Genomic DNA, 24,022 nt, shown 5'->3' with positions numbered 1-24,022 from the left:
AAATTGTCTTATGACATTTCAGGCTGGCAGTACTACACACTAAATTGTCTTATGACATTTTAGGCTGGCAGTACTACACACTATATTGTCTTATGACATTTCAGGCTGGCAGTGCTACACACTAAATTGTCTTATGACATTTCAGGCTGGCAGTACTACACACTAAATTGTCTTATGACATTTCAAGATGGCAGTGCTACACACTATATTGTCTTATGACATTTCAGGCTGGCAGTACTACACCCTAAATTGTCTTATGACATTTCAGGCTGCAGTACTACACACTAAATTGTCTTATGACATTTTAGGCTGGCATTATTACACACTAAATTGTCTTATGACATTTCAGGCTGGCAGTACTACACACTAAATTGTCTTATGACATTTTAGGCTGGCATTATTACACACTAAATTGTCTTATGACATTTCAAGATGGCAGTGCTAGACACTAAATTTCTGATGACATTTCAGGCTAGCAGTAGTGCACACTAAATTGTCTTATGACATTTCAGGCTGGCAGTAGTACACACTAAATTGTCTTATGACATTTCAGGCTGGCAGTACTACACACTAAATTGTCTTATGACATTTCAGGCTGGCAGTACTACACACTAAATTGTCTTATGATATTTCAAGATGGCAGTGCTACACACTAAATTGTCTGATGACATTTCAGGATGGCAGTACTACACACTATATTGTCTTATGACATTTCAGGATGGCAGTACTACACACTATATTGTCTTATGACATTTCAGGCTGGCAGTACTACACACTAAATTGTCTTATGACATTTCAGGCTGGCAGTACTACACACTAAATTGTCTTATGACATTTCAGGCTGGCAGTACTACACACTAAATTGTCTGATGACATTTCACCGCAAAATCGAACAAATACTAGACTGACATTTACGAAGCTTTGTCTTTCCTTAGAATATACTCTCTAAGTTTTACCGCCAAATTACGAGTGGCTCTCTCGGAGTAACCCTATATTACTCACCAATCTTCCAAGGCGAGACTAAATTTTCGCTTGCTACTTAGAAGTTATAATTCGGATCGAAATTGTTACCACATCCTCCGTCTCAAGTCTGATTGGATTCGATCCAATCAGTCTTAGCGGACAATGTCCTTCTCGCTGTCTGTCCACGTGGGGACGGATTTAGAACACGTCCCGGTCCATCACGGTTCCTCTGATCTTAGGACAAAGCTGTAACACCAAGGTAGGAAATCGCTCGATCTAACGCCTAATTGTCTCTAGTGAAGGCTGACTATGTTTCCTTTATTTTAAAAGCAAATTTCAACCGTTGACTCGTACCATAAAATAATTGAACAAATGGACAATTATTACTGACATGTGTTTGGATGGATTTATATCATGTGGGGAAGAAAATATACAAAATTCCTTTTAAAAAAATGAAGCATATACATGTGCTAGTACTAATATTAGTACCCTTACTCGTACCTCGTGGACAGGGTACTAACATGAGCATATACGTGTTAATGGAGCAAGCCGGGTGTGATTCACACCCGGCGTTCCTTTAGCCTAATAATAAAACTTTAAACATATTCCTTGCATGTAATCCAATAAATTGAGTAGTCCTCTTATTTAATACCGGAAGTATCGAAAATCATTGTAGAAATAGTTGTAAAATCTCGTTTACCTTTTTTAGCCGATATTTTCGTTTAGATCGTCCACCATATTATTTCAAATAATGATTACTTCCGTTCTCAGCCTCGTTTATTTGTGTGCCATATAAGGACATTGACGCCTTTTTTGGAAATGTAAACAAATCGTAGTAAAATTTTGGCGCCGTTTGGGTCAGAAATTCTGCGCATTAAAAGTAAATACGGTTTACCGGCAACTTTGAAATTCCACCAAGAAGCGATTATTCGCACTTAATTGATAATTTTATAGCGTAGAAAATCCAAAATATGGTCTGGCAAGACTTACGTAGAAAAGGGGTCACGGCGGGAGTCTCGCGTTATCTGTCATGGCGGACAGGATAAGGTTAGAGTAACCATGCCAATTTATTTTATCGCGTAAGGGCTTAATAAATTCAAAATAAGCCAAATTTCTTCCACAGTACGATTATACTTATGTATTTGATTTCTACACTGTTTGTTTTTCTGACTTTAGTGACGAATTTTTTTGCTCCATTACATGATATGGGATCAGTTCGTAGCCTCAACCACAACAAATCAAGTTGAGGCTACGACATCGTAGCTAATACATGTGCAAACAATTATATTTGCAAAGAAATGTGGCGGTGGTATATTTCTTTATATGTGATTCATTAGAGGCATCTTACTGACTTCAAATGTATGCATGCCATATTTTAAGCAAATTAAAACATCACTCGTCCTTTTGCGACAAACGTAGACAAAAATCCGTAAATATTTGTAAGAATACACGTGACTTTGGATGAAGTGAGGCTATTCGAGTCCGATTGTCACTGTCTTCTTTAGTGCATATACATTAATATCGTAGTGCATATACATTAATATCGTATGTACCTTATATAATGCCTTATCAGTCAAGTCCAACTGCAGATAACATGGATTCTGATCTGCCATCGCATAACGTGCCAACAGATCAGGGTGTGTATTGTTTATTCTAGTGTAGAAACGATTTTAAAAAAATAATTTTTCTAGGTTTATTTTTATTTTTCTCGAATGAAAGTTCGGGTAAAATGTTTTTGGTCGAAGCTAATTTTCCTAAACTTATCGACAGCAGAATGTTCAGAAATTATTTCGTTTATTAAATTAGATGCTACAGTAATTAATGTTGTTAGAATATACAGTGTTTTAACATACGCTTGCAGTCAAAGACTAACATTGTATGGGTAATCGAATGTGATGATGATAGCTAATTCTTCCTTTACTCTTGAAAATGAGAGACCTGCGATACACTGTGGACAGGGCAGGATTAAGGCCTTCCAGGGCCCTAAGCACTGAAATTGTCATGGTGTCCCCCCATTCTTACAAAATGCGACACTAACCCCACCAAAACACAAAAAAAAACAACAAAACAATAAAGGTGGGAAAACGCCAGTGTTGCTATCATTCCAAATCAAAATACAAGTAGATCACAATGGTCATATCTAATTCATTCAGTTTTATCATCAACAATTAATTTGAATTTTTTTTCCGGTTGGGCTGGTACATAAGCGCGTGCTTAGTGTGCTTAATAGGTAGTGCGGCCTGACTGTATTCTTTGACTTAGAATAATGTGATTAAAATTCCAAACTTGTCTGAAAAATAGCATATAAAAAATGTTTCATTATAAATGTTTGTTTGGTTTAAATTTTATCTTATGGGGAAATATACGTTTCATTCATGTCATGAATATACAGAAGTCAGATTAAATTTTTATTTCTTGTCGGATACCTGTATCACGGATGACAAAAGTAACAATATAGGTATAATCGAGGTTCACATCTCATTTCCAATATGGTAGTGATATTTTATAGAAATGGAATCTTATTTTACAAGAAAAGAAATACAAAATATGACTGACATCCACAAATTCATTAAGACGGTCATTATAAGGGTACCGTTTCCGTATTTAATGAATTAATGAGCATTTAAAGAACTGAAGACGTATTGTAAAGCTTTAGATCCACAAATTCTTTATGACCGTGAACATACGGGTTCTATTGGATATATTACGGTTTGGTTACAAAACTTGTAATACCCTTTATTTTGTTGTATGCTTCATTGTTGTACTATGGGTCGGAGAGTAATAGCTTGGCTTCAGATGTGTATTTATAAAACTGCCAGCTCCGCTTGGTCATTTTCACTTTCTGGATTTCGAAGAGATTTCACGAGAAACGAGCCGATAACTTTTTATAGACTTTCTAAATAATTTATCATGCATTTAGTGCACTTTAAGAAGATGTATTGTCTTAGCTGACAAAATTAATTTTTTCCTGTTACATAACTAATAAATTTGTTGTACTTCGCACTAGCTCAGGTTCAGTTTTCTAGCATGGGAACAGCCTTTTTGATTAGCTGTCTGTTTTGGATAGTGCACGATTTCCATAATTGTCACATGTAAAGAAACGCCATTTGTAGTAGATAAAAGTAGTATAGATGCGTGTCAAATTGCTCTTCACTGTGCACATTGCAAATGCAAAGAACTGCATCTTAATCCTGTCCCTTTATTAGAAGTGCGTCATAATTGTAGAGCGCAGACAAAGTAGCCGATGCCTTTGCGACGATGTATAGCCGCTAAGAAAGTGCTTCTAATATATTGTGATTCACTGGATATTATAAATTATCCATACACCAACAAGTTCAGAGGTTAAATATGTATGTTAATCAGCCTCTTTTCTGCGAGAAATGGGAACATACATATATACATTTCATTGGCACCTGTCGACTTATAAACTTCCACTTTAGCTGACAGCTTTTTTTTCAGATTCATGTAATAATTATTCTTTAGGTAAAATAAATGTAACTTTCGTAACATATTTTTCTTCTTCTTTCAATTAGCCACAGGCTACTTGTCTAGGTCTCTAGGTATTTATAAGTATTTTCATCAATCACTGATAACATATGAGTGATCAGTTCTTAGCTGTGGTATAAAGGTGGGTTCTGTGGCGGTAGACTCAATAATCATAACAAATTGTGACTTTTTAAAGATTTTGCAATGTATGGAACGCAACTAGAAATTTTGAATAAAATCAACATAATTGGTACCATACAAAGGCATTCATTCCTGATAGATTATGAATTAAAACTTATATTTGGAAATATGATTAGGATTTCTGGCTCCAGTGAAGCTGATGTTAAGCTGCCGAGTTTTAATTTGTAATTAAATGTCCAGGTGTCGTTCTAGGAACATAGTCTGCACTAGAAATTTCCAACTAGAAGACCACATTCATAAAGAATATAGTAGTTTGCATGACAAACGGTAAGCATTTAAAATCTTTGACGTATGAAAATTTACGGTAATAGGTAAATGGTCGCCAAACGATTTTCCTCAAACCCAATTAAAAAAGTCCAAATTATCTCACACCTTTGCTGCTGGCCACAGAAGAGAACCTCACCTACGACTTTTCATACGAACATTTCTAGCACACTCAAAGCTACTTCAAGAAAGGAGGGAACAGGCATGATTTATTCCACCATGACACACACGCACGCATAAGTGGCGGATGACTTGCTCTTGCTCCCTCCCCCCTCCATTTCACCTCTAAACATGTTTTGGCCTACATCTGTAAAACTGAATAGCTGACCACTACAAATTTGCCACACCCCCACCCCACACACCCCGAACATAATTCTGCGGGGGCCGCTGCGTATGAGTATGCATGTACTTGAAGTCAAATGCCTGACATTAATGATTAAACAACTTACTTTCATGAAATTTTTGAACATATCAATCTGCTTATAGCCGATAGTTTGAAACTTTGATTAAAATCATACCCTTTTGAACTTCGTGGATTCTGTTCACTTTTATTTTTCCATACTAATCTTTTGAATACTAAAGTGTAAATAATAAAACACGCGGACATGTTCTTCCATAGTGTGTTATAAATAACGAGTTTGATCTTGAACTGGTGGTATAGGATACTGATTAAACTCGCATTGATATTGTTTCGATGAAGATATAGCCATGACCTAGAAAAAATAACGATCGTGTACATAATCTGTAACTGCTCCGGTGACCAAAGTGTTAACTTTAGAGTGTCCGCCTTGGATGCGTGAGTCGCGGGTTCGAACCCATGGCCGAGTCATATCAATGACTTATAAAAATGGTATAAGCAGCTGCCTCGTTTGGCGCTCAGCATTAAGAGGTTAGTGTTAGGACTGGTCGGCCTGGAATCAGGATAATGTGACTGGGTGGAGCATGATTAGGCCGATAAATCAGCCCTTCACCCGTGATGATATTGATGTTTGGGTGAGGGGCGGATATCACCTATTCATTAAACGCTGCAGTTATCTGCACCAAATTTGGCTGCACACATCAATGTATGTTTTAGACACTTACCAGTATTTCTCGTGGCTGTGCAGCTACCGTCGACTGAAAGTTTCTTTTGGTGACATGTAGATTATATTTCCGGAGCAAATCAAATGTTTGGTGACTTGTAAATCCACTTGGAATAGCACAACCATCTGTCGTGTGGCCATTTTGATTTTCGCCCTTGATATGGCTGTTATCAATTACCGGTATGTGTCTAAAGTGTACGCGGGTTTGTTCCAGAATGATTTGCATGCAGCAAAATTGCATATTTTAATGAACAGGTGACATCTGACCCACAACATCATCCATCAGTATCAACACAGATTTGTGGGGTAGATTTATCGGACTAGAGCATGATGCTATGTCTGCGGCATGATGTCCGAGTGCTAGACATCAGTATAAATTGCCACACTGCAGACATCGTAGTGATATGACTAAAAACATTTAAAGCAAAATTTAAAATCCAAAATAACACACACCCAGACCCCCACACCAACACAGACAGACACACCCAAACCCCCCCCACTATTGATAATGTGTTTATCCCGAACGATAGGGGTGAGTTGAAGTGAAGTAAAGAATCATTTACAATGTTTAGATATATGTCTTATTGGTATGTACTTACTGTGTAGAGATATCAATTTACTAGGGCGTAAACATGCTGGATAAGACCTGCATAAATATATCCACACGTACCTTGAGGCAGTGTACTTTGAGTCACTCAACGCCCGTTTCATAATATACAGGTAAGCATCTTTTCCCGGAACTGTTGTTTCATAACGCAATGGTACAGAAGTGGACTATGGCGTCTGCGTGACCAGAAGGTAAGTTTGAAAGGTATTTCTAATTGACAACCAGAAGATATGGGCATGTACAACTTGGCGTGAGTCAGCTAAGTACCCTATCTGTAATTATTGTTTTGTAATGGTATGGTAGAGAAGGGTTAAATGACAACTGATTGTCGAGGAGTGTGTGGGCTGTGATAGCTTCTTGAGTCTTTAAACTTTTGGTTTGCTTTCTCTGCAGATAATTATTATTTATTTTTTAAACTAGAAAAATAAATATAATAGACTGTGTTTTTCAAGTTACTTGAGAGGCAGAATTCCTTTTAAAAATCACAGGTTTCAACCCCCATCCCTTCCCCAAAAATGAAACAGTCTGTCCGTAAGTTCCCTACCTGTAAGTGCTCTTTTCTACTGGTACGCAAGTGTAATATAACCTTTGCTTGACAAGGCTTGTTTTCGTATGGCATTATTTAGCACAGCTCACAAGCTGGAACGGCCTTAGCAAATGCAGGTCCTAAAGTTGATCATTTTGGCGGGGCCCCCCTGTGAGCAAGGCATTTGGAAACAAACTTTTAAACATGTTTCATATGATATTTAGCTTAAAATTTTCTTCCATAGCTTTATAGATACATTTTAAAACCTACTAACGCGTGGGGACATTGTGAGCGTGGGGCCCGATTTGGCCAACTCGGTCCAATCGGCCTCAGGCCGGTCCTGCTCACAAGGGGCCTGAAATTGATTTGCATGTACTACCTGCAACTCTTGTTTTGTATTTGCTTGGCTCAGAAGTGCAACATGGCCGTTATTGGACTAGATTCACTAGAAGGTGAATTTTAACAACTATTTCAATTCTCACTTGGCCGGCATGTTGTTCTGGTCTTCCTTGTCTATTTATTTGACATGACTTGTGTTTGTCTTTTATGGCACCAATTTTCAGCAAGAGGGTGTGGACAGTTCACAGTGGAGGTCAGAAGAGTCCTAACACCTTTATATAACGCGGCCTAAAATGACTCTTCAGTACAAATGTGTTAACAGGGAAAACGAACCTGCCAAAAGTCCGGCGAGTTAGAACCATCTTTCACCATTTGGAACCCCCCTCTCTAATGACCCCCGTTGGAGCTCATGTGCTCAAAAATTCAGCCTTCGTTAGTCCAATGTACACGTTCGCAGTTATTAAAATAGGAGAAACGAAATTTCCCAGAGTATGCAATTCCAGCTTCTGAAAAAACAATAAATGAATTAAAACTAATATGTAAGAGTAAAAAATGTTAAATGTTTCTTATTTCACAATTTATCTTTGAAGTCAAATAAGTGAAAATGACCAGTGGAGCTAGCAGTTTTATTGGTAGATGCACATATGCAACAAGGCCAGGCTGTATGATCTATAATCTATACTACGCCCATCAATCAGGCAACAAAATATAACAATACAAACTTCTTTTAACAATCTCTGCGACTTACAAGTTGTTGTTTAAATAGCCATGATAAACAACAAAGAAATCACAGGAAATTCCTTTTCTTCAAACATCTTACCCTACGGAAAATACGAAACCTTTCCAGTATTGGTCGGTCATCCACTCCCAGGCGGTATGGAGATGGCATAGGAATTTGTCCTTGTACGCCCTCCTTGCGATTTTTCCGTAGACCGCACTTTATGTACGTTCGGGGTAATTTCCCATTGGTGTGTGTGTGTGTGTGTGTGTGTGTGCGCGCACCAGCCGATGTAGGTGTCGTTGGCTGTTGCTGGTCGACTGCATGATGCTAGGCTTCATGCGCCACCTCACCCCGCAGATGAGAGATACATATGGCAATGTTCTCCATTTTTTAAAAGTTTAAATACACTGACACAATGTGGAACCGTTTATGCGCGGATGGCTGCTGCGGGGAGAAAACGCGATGCGGGACGCTAACGAAATGTTAAGTTCCAATATGGAACTAAACTGGTCTTTTCCAACTTCACACTTCTTGGCATCGATTTTTCTCTAGATTTACAACAAATGGTGGAAGTGAATTATAGCAAGAAATTAATAAAGGTAAAGAGAATTCCGGCAAGCTGGAGTTAAAGACATCCTTCATTAGTAGGTAAAATAGTTGTTGTTAAAACTCTTGTTTTGCCTAGATTCATACATCTTTTTTTCAGCACATCGAGATCCATCAACAAAAATTGAAGCAAACTAAATCGTACCTTATTTAAGTTTATGTAGGGTGGAGAAAAGAAGAGTAAATTAAACTGATATGCTAGTAGCCCCGGAGAATGAGCGAGGATTAGATATGGTAAACATTTATTCATTCATTAGGTACATTAAGATAGGAAGGGTTAAAAGATTACCAGAAAATGAGGTTGGAGCGTGGCAGAACCAAGTAAATACAACTATATTCAGAAATATGAAGGATATTTGGAATTTAGGGAGGAGAAAATTAGAAGAAGTTTGTAAGCTCATTAAAAACTGTTTTTAGAGATATGTAATTTAGACAGCATTGAACTGGAAAAAGGATAAGCAAAATCCAAATGAGTATTTATCCCTCAGTTTTTAAAATTTTTATTCCACTTAGAAAGTTTCATCAATACGAATCCTAGAAGATGCCGGCTTTGAAATTTTTTAATGATTTAATTGATGATCGCGGCAATTTAATACCTTTTGAAGTGATAAAACAAAAAAACTGGATGCGACATTTTTTTTTAATACTTTGCATTGATATCCAAAATTCCCAAAATCTTGGAAAGATGAAAACAAAAACCATTTGGTTCACAACATGTTTGATAAGCAGGATGATAAAATAATGAACGTGCAAAAACAAAACTCACTGAAGTTTGTTTACAAAGAAGTTTTAAAAAGGAAAAAGAGGCATTACATTTCTAGCAAGATACGTGGAAGCAATTATTAAATAAAAATATAAGTAGTGAAAGTGGTCCAAGATTTATAGCCGGAAGAGACTTTGTACTAAGGATGCAAAGTTGATCTCTTTTAAATTTAAATTAATTTATAAAATAATTGTCACTAATAACTTTTTGAACAGATATAATATATTAGATGACGATAAATGCACTTTCGGTAAGAGTCCGAGCGAATGTATTGAACATCTATTTCACAACTACAATATTACTTCAAATTTTTGGTATTCTTTTACTAAATATTTTGCACTTTGTTGTTCAAATATTGTCCATTTGTCCAAAAATAAAACATTGTTAGGAGGTGAACAATTTGACATTTTGTGTAATCTCTTGCTTATTTGGTTAAATATTATATTTACAGTTGCAGATTCAACACGCAAAATTCTTCATTTATGTTTGTAAGCAAAGAGTTGAATCGCATAGGAACATTGAAAAATATGCTGCAAAGTTAAATAAAAGAGAGGGACCAATTTCTTCAAAATCATGAACTTATAACTTATGCAATGCGGAAAACAGGAACTAATACTGCAATATTGAAAAGTATATGTCACCTATACACTGTTGTGCCAACCTGTATAATTTGTGTCTAATGAGTTTGCGTGCAATATGCATGAGTGCATGCGTGTGTGTGCATTTTCCTTTTTTTGTGTATTATTTATTGTCCCCAGGTTAATTGATAACCAGAAATGGTTGGATTGTAAGGTGACATTTGGATGGTGTTGCCTGACTCAGCGGTCAACATACTACGGGGATAATAAATAATTTATGATATATATATATATATATATATATATATATATATATATATATATATATATATATATATATATATATATATATAGATAGATAGATAGATAGGTAGGTAAGTAGGTAGGTGGTAGATAGATAGATATATACACATACAGATAGACAGATAGATAGATAGATGCAATGAATCAACAGCCTCTATGACACTGAGCACGAGGAGCCCGAATATCTATTTGACTAGGATAAGCATGCGACGCATCCCTAATATATTCCCAGAAACTTAGAAGGAGGTTGGTACTGCAGCTTCCAAGAAGCCAATGAAGACTTTGAGGGCGACGGGGATGCGTATATCTTTAGCATGTAGCTTATCAAAGAGAGCAATTTACTAAGGTTTGTGACCCTTTTCGCGGCCCTCCAGGCGAGCACAGAATTCTCCATCAGCGTCAAGTTTCTAACCAAAGGACGGATCGCGGACGAATAGACCGTATTGGACATGGTAGATCCAATGAGGGCAGAAGTACTTAGTATTCCGGAGGATGGCAATTGGTGGTGCTCCCAATTACGCGTGAAATTAAGAATGGGTGTTTCACATGTAGTGATAGCATATGCAATGAAAAACGCTTTTCCGGTGGCAGCAGTTTTACACGGCTTCTACGAAATGCAGGAGCCCGATCCCAATAAATGGCCTCCTTCAGGGACGGTGACATCAACTGCGTTGCGCTGCGTTTGTTGGAACATTTTGAAAATGCCACCAGAATGGTCTGATAGACGTCCGTAGCAGGAAGCTGTATGGGTTTGAAAGGCGAGTCCACGAAATTGGAGTAACCATGAATGACGTGGCATGACATAAAAATAACACCAAACGCTCTATCATCCTGAAGGACACTGCCTGCGGCGACACCCATAAGAAAAGTATAATTCGTGAGATCGGACGAGCAGATTAAATCATTGTTATAATCGGGCATTTCCACAGACACTTCATTGTGCTGAAGTGAGCAAGATAGAGTTTTACAAGGGCGATGTCTGCGAGGCCAGACAAACCTCCAGAGAAGACGAACCAAAGGCTGTGTAGATTATCAGTGATGGAGATAGCAAAGGATCGCACCCCAAACTTGTGGAACAGTTCGTGCTTGCAAATGGAAGGTACTTAGAAACCTGAGGAAAGCACCAGCAGATTCACAATGTGTAGCAGGCACACCAGCACATGCATAGCTTCATAAGATCTGGCGGCCAAAGACTTTAGCGAAAACTCAGTTGTATCCAAGGCCACGAGGAAGCGAAACAGCTGGAACTTCAGCACCTATGCTGAAATATGTCTAGCGGGTATGCGTTGAGCTCGGCCATAGACGGCTTTGTAACTGCGCTCGCGACTATAAACTGAAGAAGGTAAGCCTCTGCATGGCCGTTGCTATCCCGGCAGCTTTATGAAGATGGTGAATGGATAGGTTTGCGACAGAGGATATGAGGGTCGTGACCGACTCCATTCACATGAAACTTACGTACGTGGCCCCGCTGCAGGCTGTGAAAGCCTACTATGCCGAGGTCCGACTTCACCAACTTCGTTTGTATGGTCCACGAGAGCAGCCCAAGAAGTGGCTGCAGCTGGGGGCAGTGTCTCCATTAACAGATACGCACTGACTCAAGTGCGTGTGTAGAGCTCCTGGAAGAATAAAACTATTTCAGTACATATCGGGGACTCCTCTGGGTGCGCACATCTGTTTCCTAGCAACAACCTTTAATATATAACATTTTAAAAAAATATTAACACAAAGACGGTTTAAATGTATGTGTGTATGTATGTATGTATGTATGTATGTATGTATGTAGGAACAGATGCATAAATTAATTTATTCATGCTAATAATTGATTTTTAATTCTTTCAGTTTCAAACTGTTTGCTAAATCATGAGTACAGAGGACGAAGATTTATCAGCAAGTGACTATTTTGAAGAAGGACTGCTACGTAAAGCAAATTCTTGTCCCATTATAAGGGATAAATTTAACTCCCTTAAAGCCGTTAGCCAGGCAATCAGGGAGGAAGGGGTCAAAGAATGCGGACTTCTGTTTGGTAATGTCAAGATTTCATGCAAGTTGTATTCTCTTGAGCAAACGTTTCACAGATAACCAGTGTTCAGGGTATTTCACGAGACCAGTTGAACACAGCAAAACGTGTGTCGTCGCTATTCTTTAATGATACAGTAATAAGAACAATGCAAAGTTACAATCACCTGGAAAAGAGATTTAAAAAAACCCAAAAACTATATACACAGATGTACACTTACAAAAACATGCCTTCAAACAGCCTGTGCAAATCTCATATCTGAGTACAGTTAAGTCTCTAAATGTTTTCGTGTTAGGTTAGCTGGGTTTCACCTTAGACTGAAATGGATCATGCTTAAGTTATCTTGATAATATTATTGAATTTGCTTCAGGTCACACTGGGCATCCTAAAGAATTTACATTAATTCTTTCGAAAAATAACGTCATCAAGATTTACCTTACGTACATCCATCCAAGCTTTCGGTATGGATCCGATGTGTGGAATGAATGTAATTCGGCTGATTCCTAAACATTTGAAAAAGTACAACTTGAAGTAGATAGGTTAGTTTCTAGTTTACCAAAATATGCAAGTAAAGTAAACAGGCACTTTATTTAGAAACCGGCTGGGTTACTCTTTGTACAGTTGTTTCAACATACAGTGTCCTGATAATATTAGTTATTGCAAAAACAATGTCCAAATAACATTACACGTTTTGTACCAAACAGTGTCCAGATAACATTACACGAGTTGCACCTGCAAACTGTACAGGATCAAGTAAAGTGCAAAATAAAATAAATACTGCAACAGTCTAGACCAATTTCAAAGACGTACATTATTTAAAAATGTCATTCTTCTATCATCAGTTAATACACGAAACGACTTCTACTCTTTTTTGGTATTTGTGTCCTACTGCTTGCTATTGTTAACATTACATATAATACATTATTTATTGAAATAATAATGATGATGTGTGCGATAATTATGTATCGGAGGATTGCACAGGAGTGCTCGTGATTTTTTTTATATTAAGTACGTTGTTTTCTGTGAGAATCCCTGAAGAAAGAGATGCTACTAATTTTCAACCCTGTTTCTTGCGTATAAGTAGTGATTTATTCATTTGTTTTTCCTTTGTTTGTATCCTTCATCTCTGAAAAGAGGAAATAAAAATTGGCGATGACTGGAAAATTACTCGCATTAAATTGAATAAAAGGCAGCATTAATCAAAATGAAATACAGATATTCATTAAGAAAGGAAGATTTATTAAGACATAACCATAATTAGTCATTTACACAATTACTTATATTCCTGTTCTATTTTCATCTGACGTACACAGAAGCAATAGATTGTAACAGTGGTTCCCAACCTTTCGAGTAGGAGTACCCCTTCATAACATCGAAAACTGTCGCGGATGCCCACATGTTGTGCTTTTCGGTCTGTGAATTAACGGACTCCTATGAATAACCCCAGGCCCTTGCTGGAGTGGTCCGCGGCCTGGAGGTTGGGAACCACTGGATTAAAACATATACACCATACCAGTTTACTACACAAAGCTCTTTCTCTCTCTCTGATCGTTCATGTATTGTAAAGTTGATACTTGAACTGTGTTTTTGCATGGATTGTTCTCAGAAAATAGAGAATAACTTTTCTACTGATTTTAATTTCATTACACAGACAAGAGACTAACAAATTTCAGAATCAAAGGACAGCTCACTGGTTTACTAAAAATTACAAAAACAAAGCTGTATAGTTTGTATAGTTCCAACACCCACACCGAAATAAATAACATTTCATGGGGTCACATTGTATCCCTCTATACCACCTCATTGCAACAAAATTGTAGACCAGACCTTGCACTTTTGTAGCCACTGTGGTCTGGGTATAAGGTCCTGATGTTAGAACATAATTTATTTTTCAGGAATAGACTACACCATGAGTAATCGTGTCCAGGGAATGAAGACGTTTGGTGGAAAGTCGTTACACGATGTCTCATCTGCAGTAGTCAATCCATATCAACAGGTTTTTCATCTCGTGCTCTCAATTTTTTTTATATCTGCAACACATATTACGAAAAAAGTAGGAAATAAATGCCTTCTGTCCGCCTGCCTGTTTATCGTCCATCCAGTGAAAAGTTGTGAATTTTTATAACTGAAAGGATAATTCAGAGGAATGTCGTGATTCCTTTGACCATGAATAGTTAAATCCTATTTCTCTCGTTTATTGTCGTCTTTTCTAATATTACATTTATATATAATATTCCAAGTCAGATAAATACAATTAGAATATAGTCATTAAAGGGATTGAATTTTTTTTTTATTTGGCAGCAGTACAAAATGATTTGTCATGATATTTCAGGCTTGGGCTATTGACAATAATATGAGAATATACCGTTTATAAAAATTATCTAATTTGTTGTAGTATGTATTAAAAATGCTGTGGTATACATACAAATGACCGACAACTACTATGTGCATTTGACGTATAATATTCACTGAATATTTCATCAGGTTTCCTCTTCAATTTATCGCCATAATGTATCATGACAGTCAATGTATTTCAGATAATATGCATATTTGGGGAAACATTAGAGTCATTTGATGACGATGGAATGATCCCAGTTTTTGGATTTGGCGACGCAATGACAAAGGGAGAGTCCGTATTTTCCTTGAAAGAGACGGTATGCAATCTGCCTCAGTGCAAGTACACATATCTGCAAATTGTTAACACACGAACAGAGAAACTGTAAAATTAAAAGCATTGCTAGAAATAAAAATTCTCTGTTTATATTTTCCATTCTCTTATATCACATACACGCGCACACATGTGTGTATGTATGTATGTATGTATGTATGTATGTATGTATGTATGCATGCATGCATGCCTGTACGTACGTACGTATGTATGTGTGTGTGTGTGTATGACCGTTCCGGTGGCCTAGTGGTTAGAGCTTCCGCCTCGGATGTGTGAGGTCATGGGTTCGATCCCCGACCGAGTCATACCAAAGATTTACAGCTCCCTCGCTTGGCGCTCAGCATTAAGAGGTTAGTGTTAGGACTAGTCGGCCTGGTGTCAGAATAATGTGACTGGGTGGGACATCATGCTACGTGTCTGCGGCACGATGCCCCAGTGCTAGACATCACTATAAACTGCCACATTTCAGACATCGTAGCAATAGTAATAAAAAATTGTTAAAGCAACGTTAAAAATCCAAATCACATCACACCAAAAATCACAAATCACAAATCACATGTATGTACGTATGTATGTATGTATGTATGTATGTATGTATGTATGTATGCATGCATGCATACATGTATGTATGTATGTATGTATGTATGTATGTATGTATGTATGTATGTATGTATGTATGTATGTATGTAAGGACATTTGTTAGGCAAAGGCGAAGATCAATTAACTCAATAAACAGATTAAGAGAAAGAAAAAGGTAGATCGATCGATAAATCGGTCAGTAGGTAGACATATAGATAAAGTGGTAGGTAGGTAGGCAGCGTTTATTGCATTCATCCCAGGTGAGATTCATAACAATTTGTTTACATTCTTTTTCAGGGAGACTGTAAGGGATTTGATGAAGTGCTCAATGTATACAACACAGTGACGCCCACTGTTAAAATGAGCGGACCGACGAATTTCGCACCTGTGATCAAGAAAGCCATAGAAATTTGTAAAGAAACCAAAAAAGTTTGTACATTTTTTCCTTAGCTTTTGTTATATATAGTAGTGCACTTTTTCAATATGCGCAATTATTTTGATGAAATTATTAGCAGAGGCTTCTTTACGCTAAATATCATTTAAATACATTTGTAAGGCTGAACCCAAAACTCTCATATTTTCTTATTTCGCCAATTTGATAAATATAATTATCCATCCTTTATTTCATATAACCGGTGTTTTATATGTTCATTGGTTGGAAGAACTAAGACCAATTTCTTGCTTTCACATTAATGGCAATAATCTGTGTTATAAATTAAATATAAATGTAGTAGATGTAAAAAAGTCATTAGACACATTCCATCATGTCATGGGTGGGTCAAAACTTTCAGGAGTTTGCAGTTTTGCTGATAGCCTTTAGTTTATGAACAACGACGTCAAAAAGGCGGCTGCCAGCATGCCCAAGGAGGCACTTCAAGAACGGTATGGTGCATGGTATTACCTTTCTTGCATGCAAAGGAGTTTATTCATACAAATACGTGGGCATATGCCAAAGGATGCCTTCTACAGTCAGCTCAGCCGCACCAACATTTCAGAAAAAGATTAACCAAGCAAAGAGCGTGTGGAGGTAATTCGGCTGTCAAATCCTGGGATACTATCACCACCTATTCCTTTGGACCGATGCACTGCAGCTAGAGGATAACTTTAAGTATTCCGTGATACATCGCCTTATTAAGGTACGGCCTCGACGCGCAACATGAATAAGCTGGAGGCGTCCATTAGAAAAAGCAGGGGAGAAGGTAAAGCTGTTGACAGACATCGACATGCACCTATTTATCCTGACAGCTGGGTGAGCAACTATCAACGTTGTTTATTGAACGAACTGGAGGGTTGGGTTTATTTTACGGAAAACATGAAGTTAGTCCCCATAGAGAACTACATAGTTCATAACTGAAACCCCTGACATCTACGTGATATGGTAGCAGATACCAAACTATATGACACCAGCGACTGCTCCGCCGGCAACCTGGTGTATCAGCGTGAACATAAAGTCGTCGGCATGTTTAAGAATTAATGCAAATGGATGCCGATCATATAATTTGTTGGACTCCGTCCGAAGATGTACAACAAAATGCAATTGCTAGCGAAGAGTAGGCCGTTGTCCAGGAAACGTTCAGGTTGTTCCAGAATGTTATTGCAAACGATTACAAGAATCTCACTGAGGTAAAAAAGGAATATCGACGGACGTCTGAAAGGCCAAAGGCGTTTTAGAGGCTGAGGTGAAGCACGACCTGCGACACAGGAACACAGAGCGATCGCCAGACACAAGAGATCTCCTATAAAAGCATGACTAGCTTGAGACCGCTGGACATGAATAGGTTGATAGAGTCCACACACGCACATACAGTCACTAGCGCACCGCATAACAGCAGCACTCTTACGGGATGAATATCTCAGTGGGCTCTTTCGCCCGGGGCATAAATGTCATTGAGTGGTGGCTGAGTACGTTTATGCGCAAGCAGAAATTCCTCATAAACGAAGCTTCTGCGAGGAGAACTACTACCCATAAAGAAGGCATATAGATATATGGCCTGGGATATGATGACGTATCCACTTAGAACCAGACTGGTTAATTCATGCCATCCCTTACCAGCCAGTAACCAAGGCATATCCCGACTCTGATGAAGTGAACGTTGTTTAGGTCATGGATCAGGTCCACGTCAGCTTTCTGCCGGTCGCATTTATCACCACTGTGGGAGTATGCCAGGTAATGTCGGTTGCACGCGCCATCTGTACGGTTAATGAGGCCTGGCCAGGCTTGGGCTGGCGATCGGAAGTAAATTTTCAGTTTTTCAAGCTGAAGTCAATTTTCAACTTTGGTGTCTGTAATTGTTATGCGTTAGTTGCTCTTCCCCGTAATAATATCTTTAGAACATCCTCAGCAGTCTTTCGAAGGCTGCCAGTACCGCCTTGCTTGCGCGCGCGTTTTGGGCTTTGCTGTACTGTAATAGTAGACATTTTGACCCGGTATGCCGCGTAAATTCCTTGGAGTGTGTATTTCCCATTGTCGAGTCGTACCTCGTCACAACCGGCAGTCTCAGTCTTATGTTTACATCACTATTATGATGTAAGCATTTGAAGGATATTGGCGGCATTGTACAGCATGTCACCATTGACTTCTCAGCCACGAAAAAGTTAATAAATCCGCAACATAACTGGGTCTTGCCACCTAACCACGTCCAAAGGCTGCTTATTGGCCCTGTAAGAAAATGTTTGTGATGCGTCTTTTTTTGTCCTGTCACGATTAGCAAATGCTAGAAACGCAACTCGAAAGGTAACCTAGGGGGAGCTAATTACAACTAATACATATTTCTGCTGCCTTAAATTGATACTATAGTGGTTAGAAAAACAGGACAATATTATGTTCTAATACATGACTCGTTAGATAAACATATCGTAAGAGACAAAGCTTGTAACTCGAGAAATTGTAGTTGCACTTAGAGTCTTTACTTTTAGTGACATTCGCATTTACAGCGAAACGTTTCAGTAATCCGAGTGTCATAATTGTCCTCTTCAATGAGCTATCATACATTTTTAAGAGCTAGATATGGAAGAAGCTAAGAGACAAAGAAAGTGAACAGGTTGTGATTTTCGTCTTGTCAGAAATTGTTACGATTGTTCCAGATCACCGGTATTTTCAAGACTGTGAAGCTTTAATAATACATTCTCACGCCAAATTAAAGACATCAGCCAATATTTATATAAGCTTGTATTTACTTTTCACAGGAAATGTTAGTAAGTTGAATTTAAAACAAGTATTCCAACAGTCTCATTCTCCACCAACTTTATTGCCACATGATCCATTATGGTTAAGCCTCCATTGCGGAGAGCTACATACGGGTGTTTGAAGAGGAATTTTTCTGCCAGTAGAATTTGTACATTTTCAGGTCGTTATCTCAACTAGATTTCGACCCAGTAGCTGAAAACGGCGGTCGACTCTTGTGAGACATGTTAGCGAGCAATGGGAAACACGCAACAGCCGGTCATTCGTGCACAGTATGGTGGCGAACTTGGTAATACCTTTCAAGCCGTAATCAGGGCCGTGATAGCGGGTTAACACAGCGCTGGCCCGAGTCGTCTTACCAGCTTCAGGGCAGTCGTGTCGCTGCTATCAAGATGTCGTCATAAGAGAGGCAAAGAAAGGAATGCCGTTTCTCGCCGCCACTTTCGAAAAATCGCAGATGAAGCGTTACATAAATGTCTGAGCAAGTTTCTTCATTTGTGGTTGTCGCAATTACTATGCCGCCCGAAACACGTGCTGACATGTATGAGGTAGCAGGCCAAGAAATTACTGTCAAGGTTCAGTCTGTTGCTACAGTCTTGATTTAGGCGATGTCATTCGAAACGCACGCCGTTTTCGCTTGAGACTTGCCGATGGAATCAGGCATTCGACTCTCACTATATTAGTTCAACAAAAGTCAGACACTACATACTGAAAGGATGTCTTATTAGAAGATGACCCAAATGCGACATACCTTTGATAATGGCATCCTGTGCAAGATTTTGCTCTCCACACGGGGCTCTTTTGCTCCGTAACCGCAGGGTCCGTGACCTGCAGTTCTGCAATAGCCCATTTCATGCAGACTTCGGTGAACTTCGTAATTTGCTCGGAATTTTGATAACGTGGCGCGTGGTCAGCTGACCGTAATAGGTGGTGGGCAAAATATGGCTAACGCTTCAGCATCAGCATCAACTTTTGTAACTACTCACCATCGTTAATCGAGTTGATATTGACGAAATTTAATATTAGAACCATCCAGTCTTATTTTCTGGAAACCAGGGCGGATTTCAAACCCATACGAGAGAGTAGCTTTGAGCTGTTTACATCTTGACATGTACATGTAAGTAAGGAAACGGCGTCGAAGTAAATAAATTTAATCCTGGCAATCAAAGAGCAAGTTGTTCAAACTATTTCGGTGCATCCGAAACGTCACTATAATAAAATGCGTTTCATATGAGTTTATCGGATTTGTTTTTGAAAGTCTGTTGATAATTTACATATAAATTTCAATCATTTAATTAATTTTATTTCTGAAATATTTCTAAACAACAATGGACGCCATTTTGTTATGTACATGTACCCACCAGCGTTTGATTGGCTGGATTATAAAGTAACTCGGTAGGTTATTTGGATAATTACGGAGCAACTCGGTTAAATTCGGTATGAAATGGGCTATTAATACAGTCGCGTGGAGCTAGATGTGCAGGACACAATGCTCTAGTTCCTCCCCTCCAATATCTCTGTTGAGGTGTTCCGCCGACGCAGACGTGACAAATTACGACGCTGATGAAAACGTGGAAAATATCAATAAGGAGACGATGGTATTTTTTCTTCAGTGCATGCTATCTCATCATAGCCAAGAAAATACCCAACAGATTAGTAGTACACAGAGTAAAGTCGAAACCAGCGATGAGATTATGAAAATTCTGGTGCAAATTTCAAATAATCTTTGTTTTGGTCGTCGAACAGACAGAACCCCAGTACTGCCAGCTTTCTCACCCGATCTCTGTCCCCCAGAACACCACCCCATACAATGCATAATTTCAATAACAGTTCGATAAAAAAGGACAGGCTTAAGCGGTATACGTTTTGTTTTTTGATTCCTTTTTAAAATAAAACAGGATGATAAAAAATCAAACTCGCAATGTTCAAAAGGAAATCTGCTATCCTTTATATGGTCTTTATATGTGAGTCTTTAGAACAGCCATTATATGGCACCTGAATTTAGACTGCCCCGGACAGAATTTATTCCGCTCTTCTATTGGTAATATTCTTAGTTGAGCTCGACCTTTTATGTAGGACATTCATGGGTAAAGCAACTTGCTAGTACATTTCTGGCTGACTTTGGCTGGTTTATTTGCACGCTTGGTGGATCATTTCTTAAATTAGTGAACCGACGTTTCGATAATTTAAAATCGGTTTGGATTGTTTTTATGATTAAAAAAATACTCATAAATTACTTTGAAATAAAATAAATAAGATAAAAGTAAGCCTTTCTTGTTTCTGAGATCTAAGGTAACTATTATAATTCAGTATCTTCTTATTTTAATTCCAGTATCATATTCTCGTGATTGCTGCAGATGGTCAAATTTCTGACGAGGATAAAACAAAGGAGGTCCTAGTTGAAGCGTCCAAATTTCCCCTGTCTATAATAATGGTAGGGGTAGGAGACGGACCCTGGGAGGTCATGAAAGAGTTCGACGATGGGTTGCCCGAACGAAATTTTGACAATTTTCAGTTTGTGAACTTCCATGAAGTCATGTCATCAAATGCACGAAATCCACAAGCTGCATTGGCCTTGCACGCATTGATGGAGATACCGGATCAGTACAAAGCTATCAAAGAATTGGGAATTATATAATTATGAATGTAACCTGACTGTAACAAGTCTGCAAGCACGAGACTATGCCCAGTAAATACTTGCACTGGACATTGAACATTATACAAACAAAATAACCATATCCGCAGATATATCTCGAGCGAAAGGAAGGTTGAATTCAGAATTCGACCAGAGAAGTGTTATTGTAGTCATGCAGTCATCACATTTTTAAATGTTTTCACACTGCCTATATAAACGTGTTGCCAATAAGCAGGCCACCTAGAGCGTTGATTTCGTTTATGGTGGCAGAATTAAAAAGGACTGATGTGAAAAGAGAATTCCATAATACGGCACAAATATTACACCCCCCCTCTCTGTCACTATATATATATATATATATATATATATATATATATATATATATATATATATATATATATATATATATATATATATATATATATATATATATATATCATTACAACATGCTAGGCGTCAGACAGAGAATAAGAAATAGCAACCACGGATCAAGCATTATCTCTCAATGCTATGATAAAATTATGTGCGAATAGCAATGAAATTTTGCTTAAATGAGGTCTCCAGTGTAGGGAGTAGGGATACGAAGCTTACGTTGTTTTGTAAACTAAGCGTACAGCTTACCCTTTAACTGATAGCGATAATAAAATGGAACGAACGAGGAATTGTTATATACATGGGTGTCCGTGGATTCTTATCACGTGTGAACACTTTTTATTTAAATTTAATAAAATGAAAGATTCCCTTTCAAAAATGAAATATTTATATGTGCAATCAAATATGAATTCACAGAAACGTGACGGTGTTATCTCTCTCTGTGTGAGTCATTTCTTATGATTCATGAAGCAACTTATTTTGCAATCTTTAATTTATACGTGACAGTTAGTATGCTGATTGAAAACGTATGTGTGTAATATTTTATGCAAATCGAAACATCACTCGACCTTTCACGACAGTCAGATAAAAATCCGTAAATAAAGTCTGAGGAATACTGACCAATTTGGTAATTTGTCGTACGACACAGGAGTCGAGGGGTTGGGTAATATTAAAAACCGCGAGGGCTGACATTATGGTGGACTGTATGTTCTAACGAGAGATCCAGATGTTTGGCTTTGTCTGACACTGTAGCACGAGGTCTAGCGGTTTCAAAAAAATCAAAACAAATTTACACTTCGTCCTAATAACCTTTTGTTGAACCCCATGTTAAGCCCTTGTGTTCCCAACCCAACAGACGAATAAACCTTGGGAAAGACATGAAATAAGGTTGCGATTAAATTAAAAAGAACATGGGTATGTCCTTTATGTACTTGTATTTATATTACGTAGTGTTTTTAATAGGTATGTAATACTCAGACATATTATCTGGATATTATTTGAACTGTGGTTTCAAACAGAAGAAGTAAGATTATACAGATTTAGGGTATATATTACTAGTGTTGCACTAGAAGATATAAGGGAGATTCCATGCTACATGGGGTCAAAATATACGAGATGTGTACGGGAAATCAACATAATGTAGCTATATTGGATAAAGAATGTTTGTAAAAACAGTGTAGGGCGCGCTCTGGACATATTATGTACATCTGAGAGAATGACAGGTGTAAAGTGATGTTTGCATTTGCAAAATGCACAACGGATAAAATGATAGCATACCGCTGTGTTACTGATGTGTAAAATTACATTCAATAGATTTGTGAGCCGTGCAATCAATGTATAATCCTTGTTAGTTTGGGCATGAAAACTAATCCATATATTAATAAAAAGCGACACAGCCATTCAATTGACTTCGTAATATGTCACTGTCCATTCTCTCTCAACTGTCCACCATTCCTACAAATAATTGTTTTTGTTTCATCTAGATTGATATCGATATCGTTATTTTGATTAAATTGATATAGAATGTATATTTGTTTTTGCATGAAACTCACTGTTTCACTGCAGTTTGCAACATCATCGGCATACAAAATAGCCATGTATAGCCTATCATGTGCTGACAAATGGCGTGAAGTCCACAACAATAACAATAGCAACAACAACATCCTTTCTGATAATTTATAAAGACGCGATGAAATTATTTCACGCATGTCGCTTCAATAAGAGTATTAAATAACAAGAAGAATACAATTGTACTCACAACACTGCCATCTCATCTCTGTCCGCGTAGGTCTGAGTCTCGGGCTCGGTTATGTGTGTATGTGAAAAAGCTTGCCAGTAGCTTCCCGTAGGTGGGTGGTTCTTCTTCTACTAGTTATACTGGCCACCGTTTATAACCTGTCATGTACTGAGAAATGGCGTGAAGCCCACGACAAGAACAAGCTTTGTTATAATTTATAAAGATGAAATGAAGATATTTTACGCATGTCGCTTCAATAAGATTATTATTAAACAAGAAAAATACAACTAAACTCTAAACACAACCCTGTCTCGTCCCTATTTGCCATCCCAAAAATAATCAGCTTATAAACCTTTTGAGTTTTACCACATGATTCAGCCTATAATACAT

The 24,022-nt window shown here is 37.9% G+C and overlaps 2 protein-coding genes across 6 annotated transcripts in view; one reads left to right on the top strand and one right to left on the bottom strand.

Moving 5' to 3' along the window:
• The window catches only part of LOC149783531 (extracellular sulfatase Sulf-1-like), a 212,231-nt gene extending 205,614 nt beyond the window's left edge, over positions 1-6,617 (bottom strand). The window contains exon 1 of the mRNA XM_089931784.1: positions 6,596-6,617. The gene's annotated coding sequence lies outside the window, so the exon portion shown is untranslated. The remainder of the gene's footprint in view (positions 1-6,595) is intronic.
• A 4-nt stretch (positions 6,618-6,621) lies between these two features.
• On the top strand, positions 6,622-23,299 carry LOC149783530 (copine family protein 1-like). 5 transcript variants are annotated; one of them, XM_089931789.1, is made up of 6 exons: positions 6,622-6,716; positions 12,279-12,462; positions 14,352-14,452; positions 14,994-15,110; positions 16,001-16,132; positions 21,220-23,299. In XM_089931789.1, the coding sequence occupies exons 2-6, from the start codon at positions 12,300-12,302 to the stop codon at positions 21,523-21,525; spliced, it is 819 nt and encodes a 272-aa protein (XP_089787915.1). In that variant the 5' UTR covers positions 6,622-6,716; positions 12,279-12,299; the 3' UTR covers positions 21,526-23,299. The 5 variants fall into 5 exon arrangements, with proteins under 5 accessions (XP_089787915.1, XP_089787913.1, XP_089787918.1 ...); XM_089931787.1 differs by having other exon boundaries at positions 6,699-6,794; XM_089931790.1 differs by lacking the exon at positions 6,622-6,716 and adding an exon at positions 6,786-6,807.
• The last annotated feature ends 723 nt before the right edge of the window (positions 23,300-24,022 follow it).

This window comes from Sinohyriopsis cumingii, chromosome 14 (assembly GCF_028554795.1).
Source record: "Sinohyriopsis cumingii isolate HCF-2022 chromosome 14, ASM2855479v2, whole genome shotgun sequence".
In the NCBI taxonomy this organism is placed as follows: domain Eukaryota; kingdom Metazoa; phylum Mollusca; class Bivalvia; order Unionida; family Unionidae; genus Sinohyriopsis; species Sinohyriopsis cumingii.
Note: the sequence above shows the minus strand (reverse complement) of the source record. Positions and strands in the feature narration are given on the sequence as shown.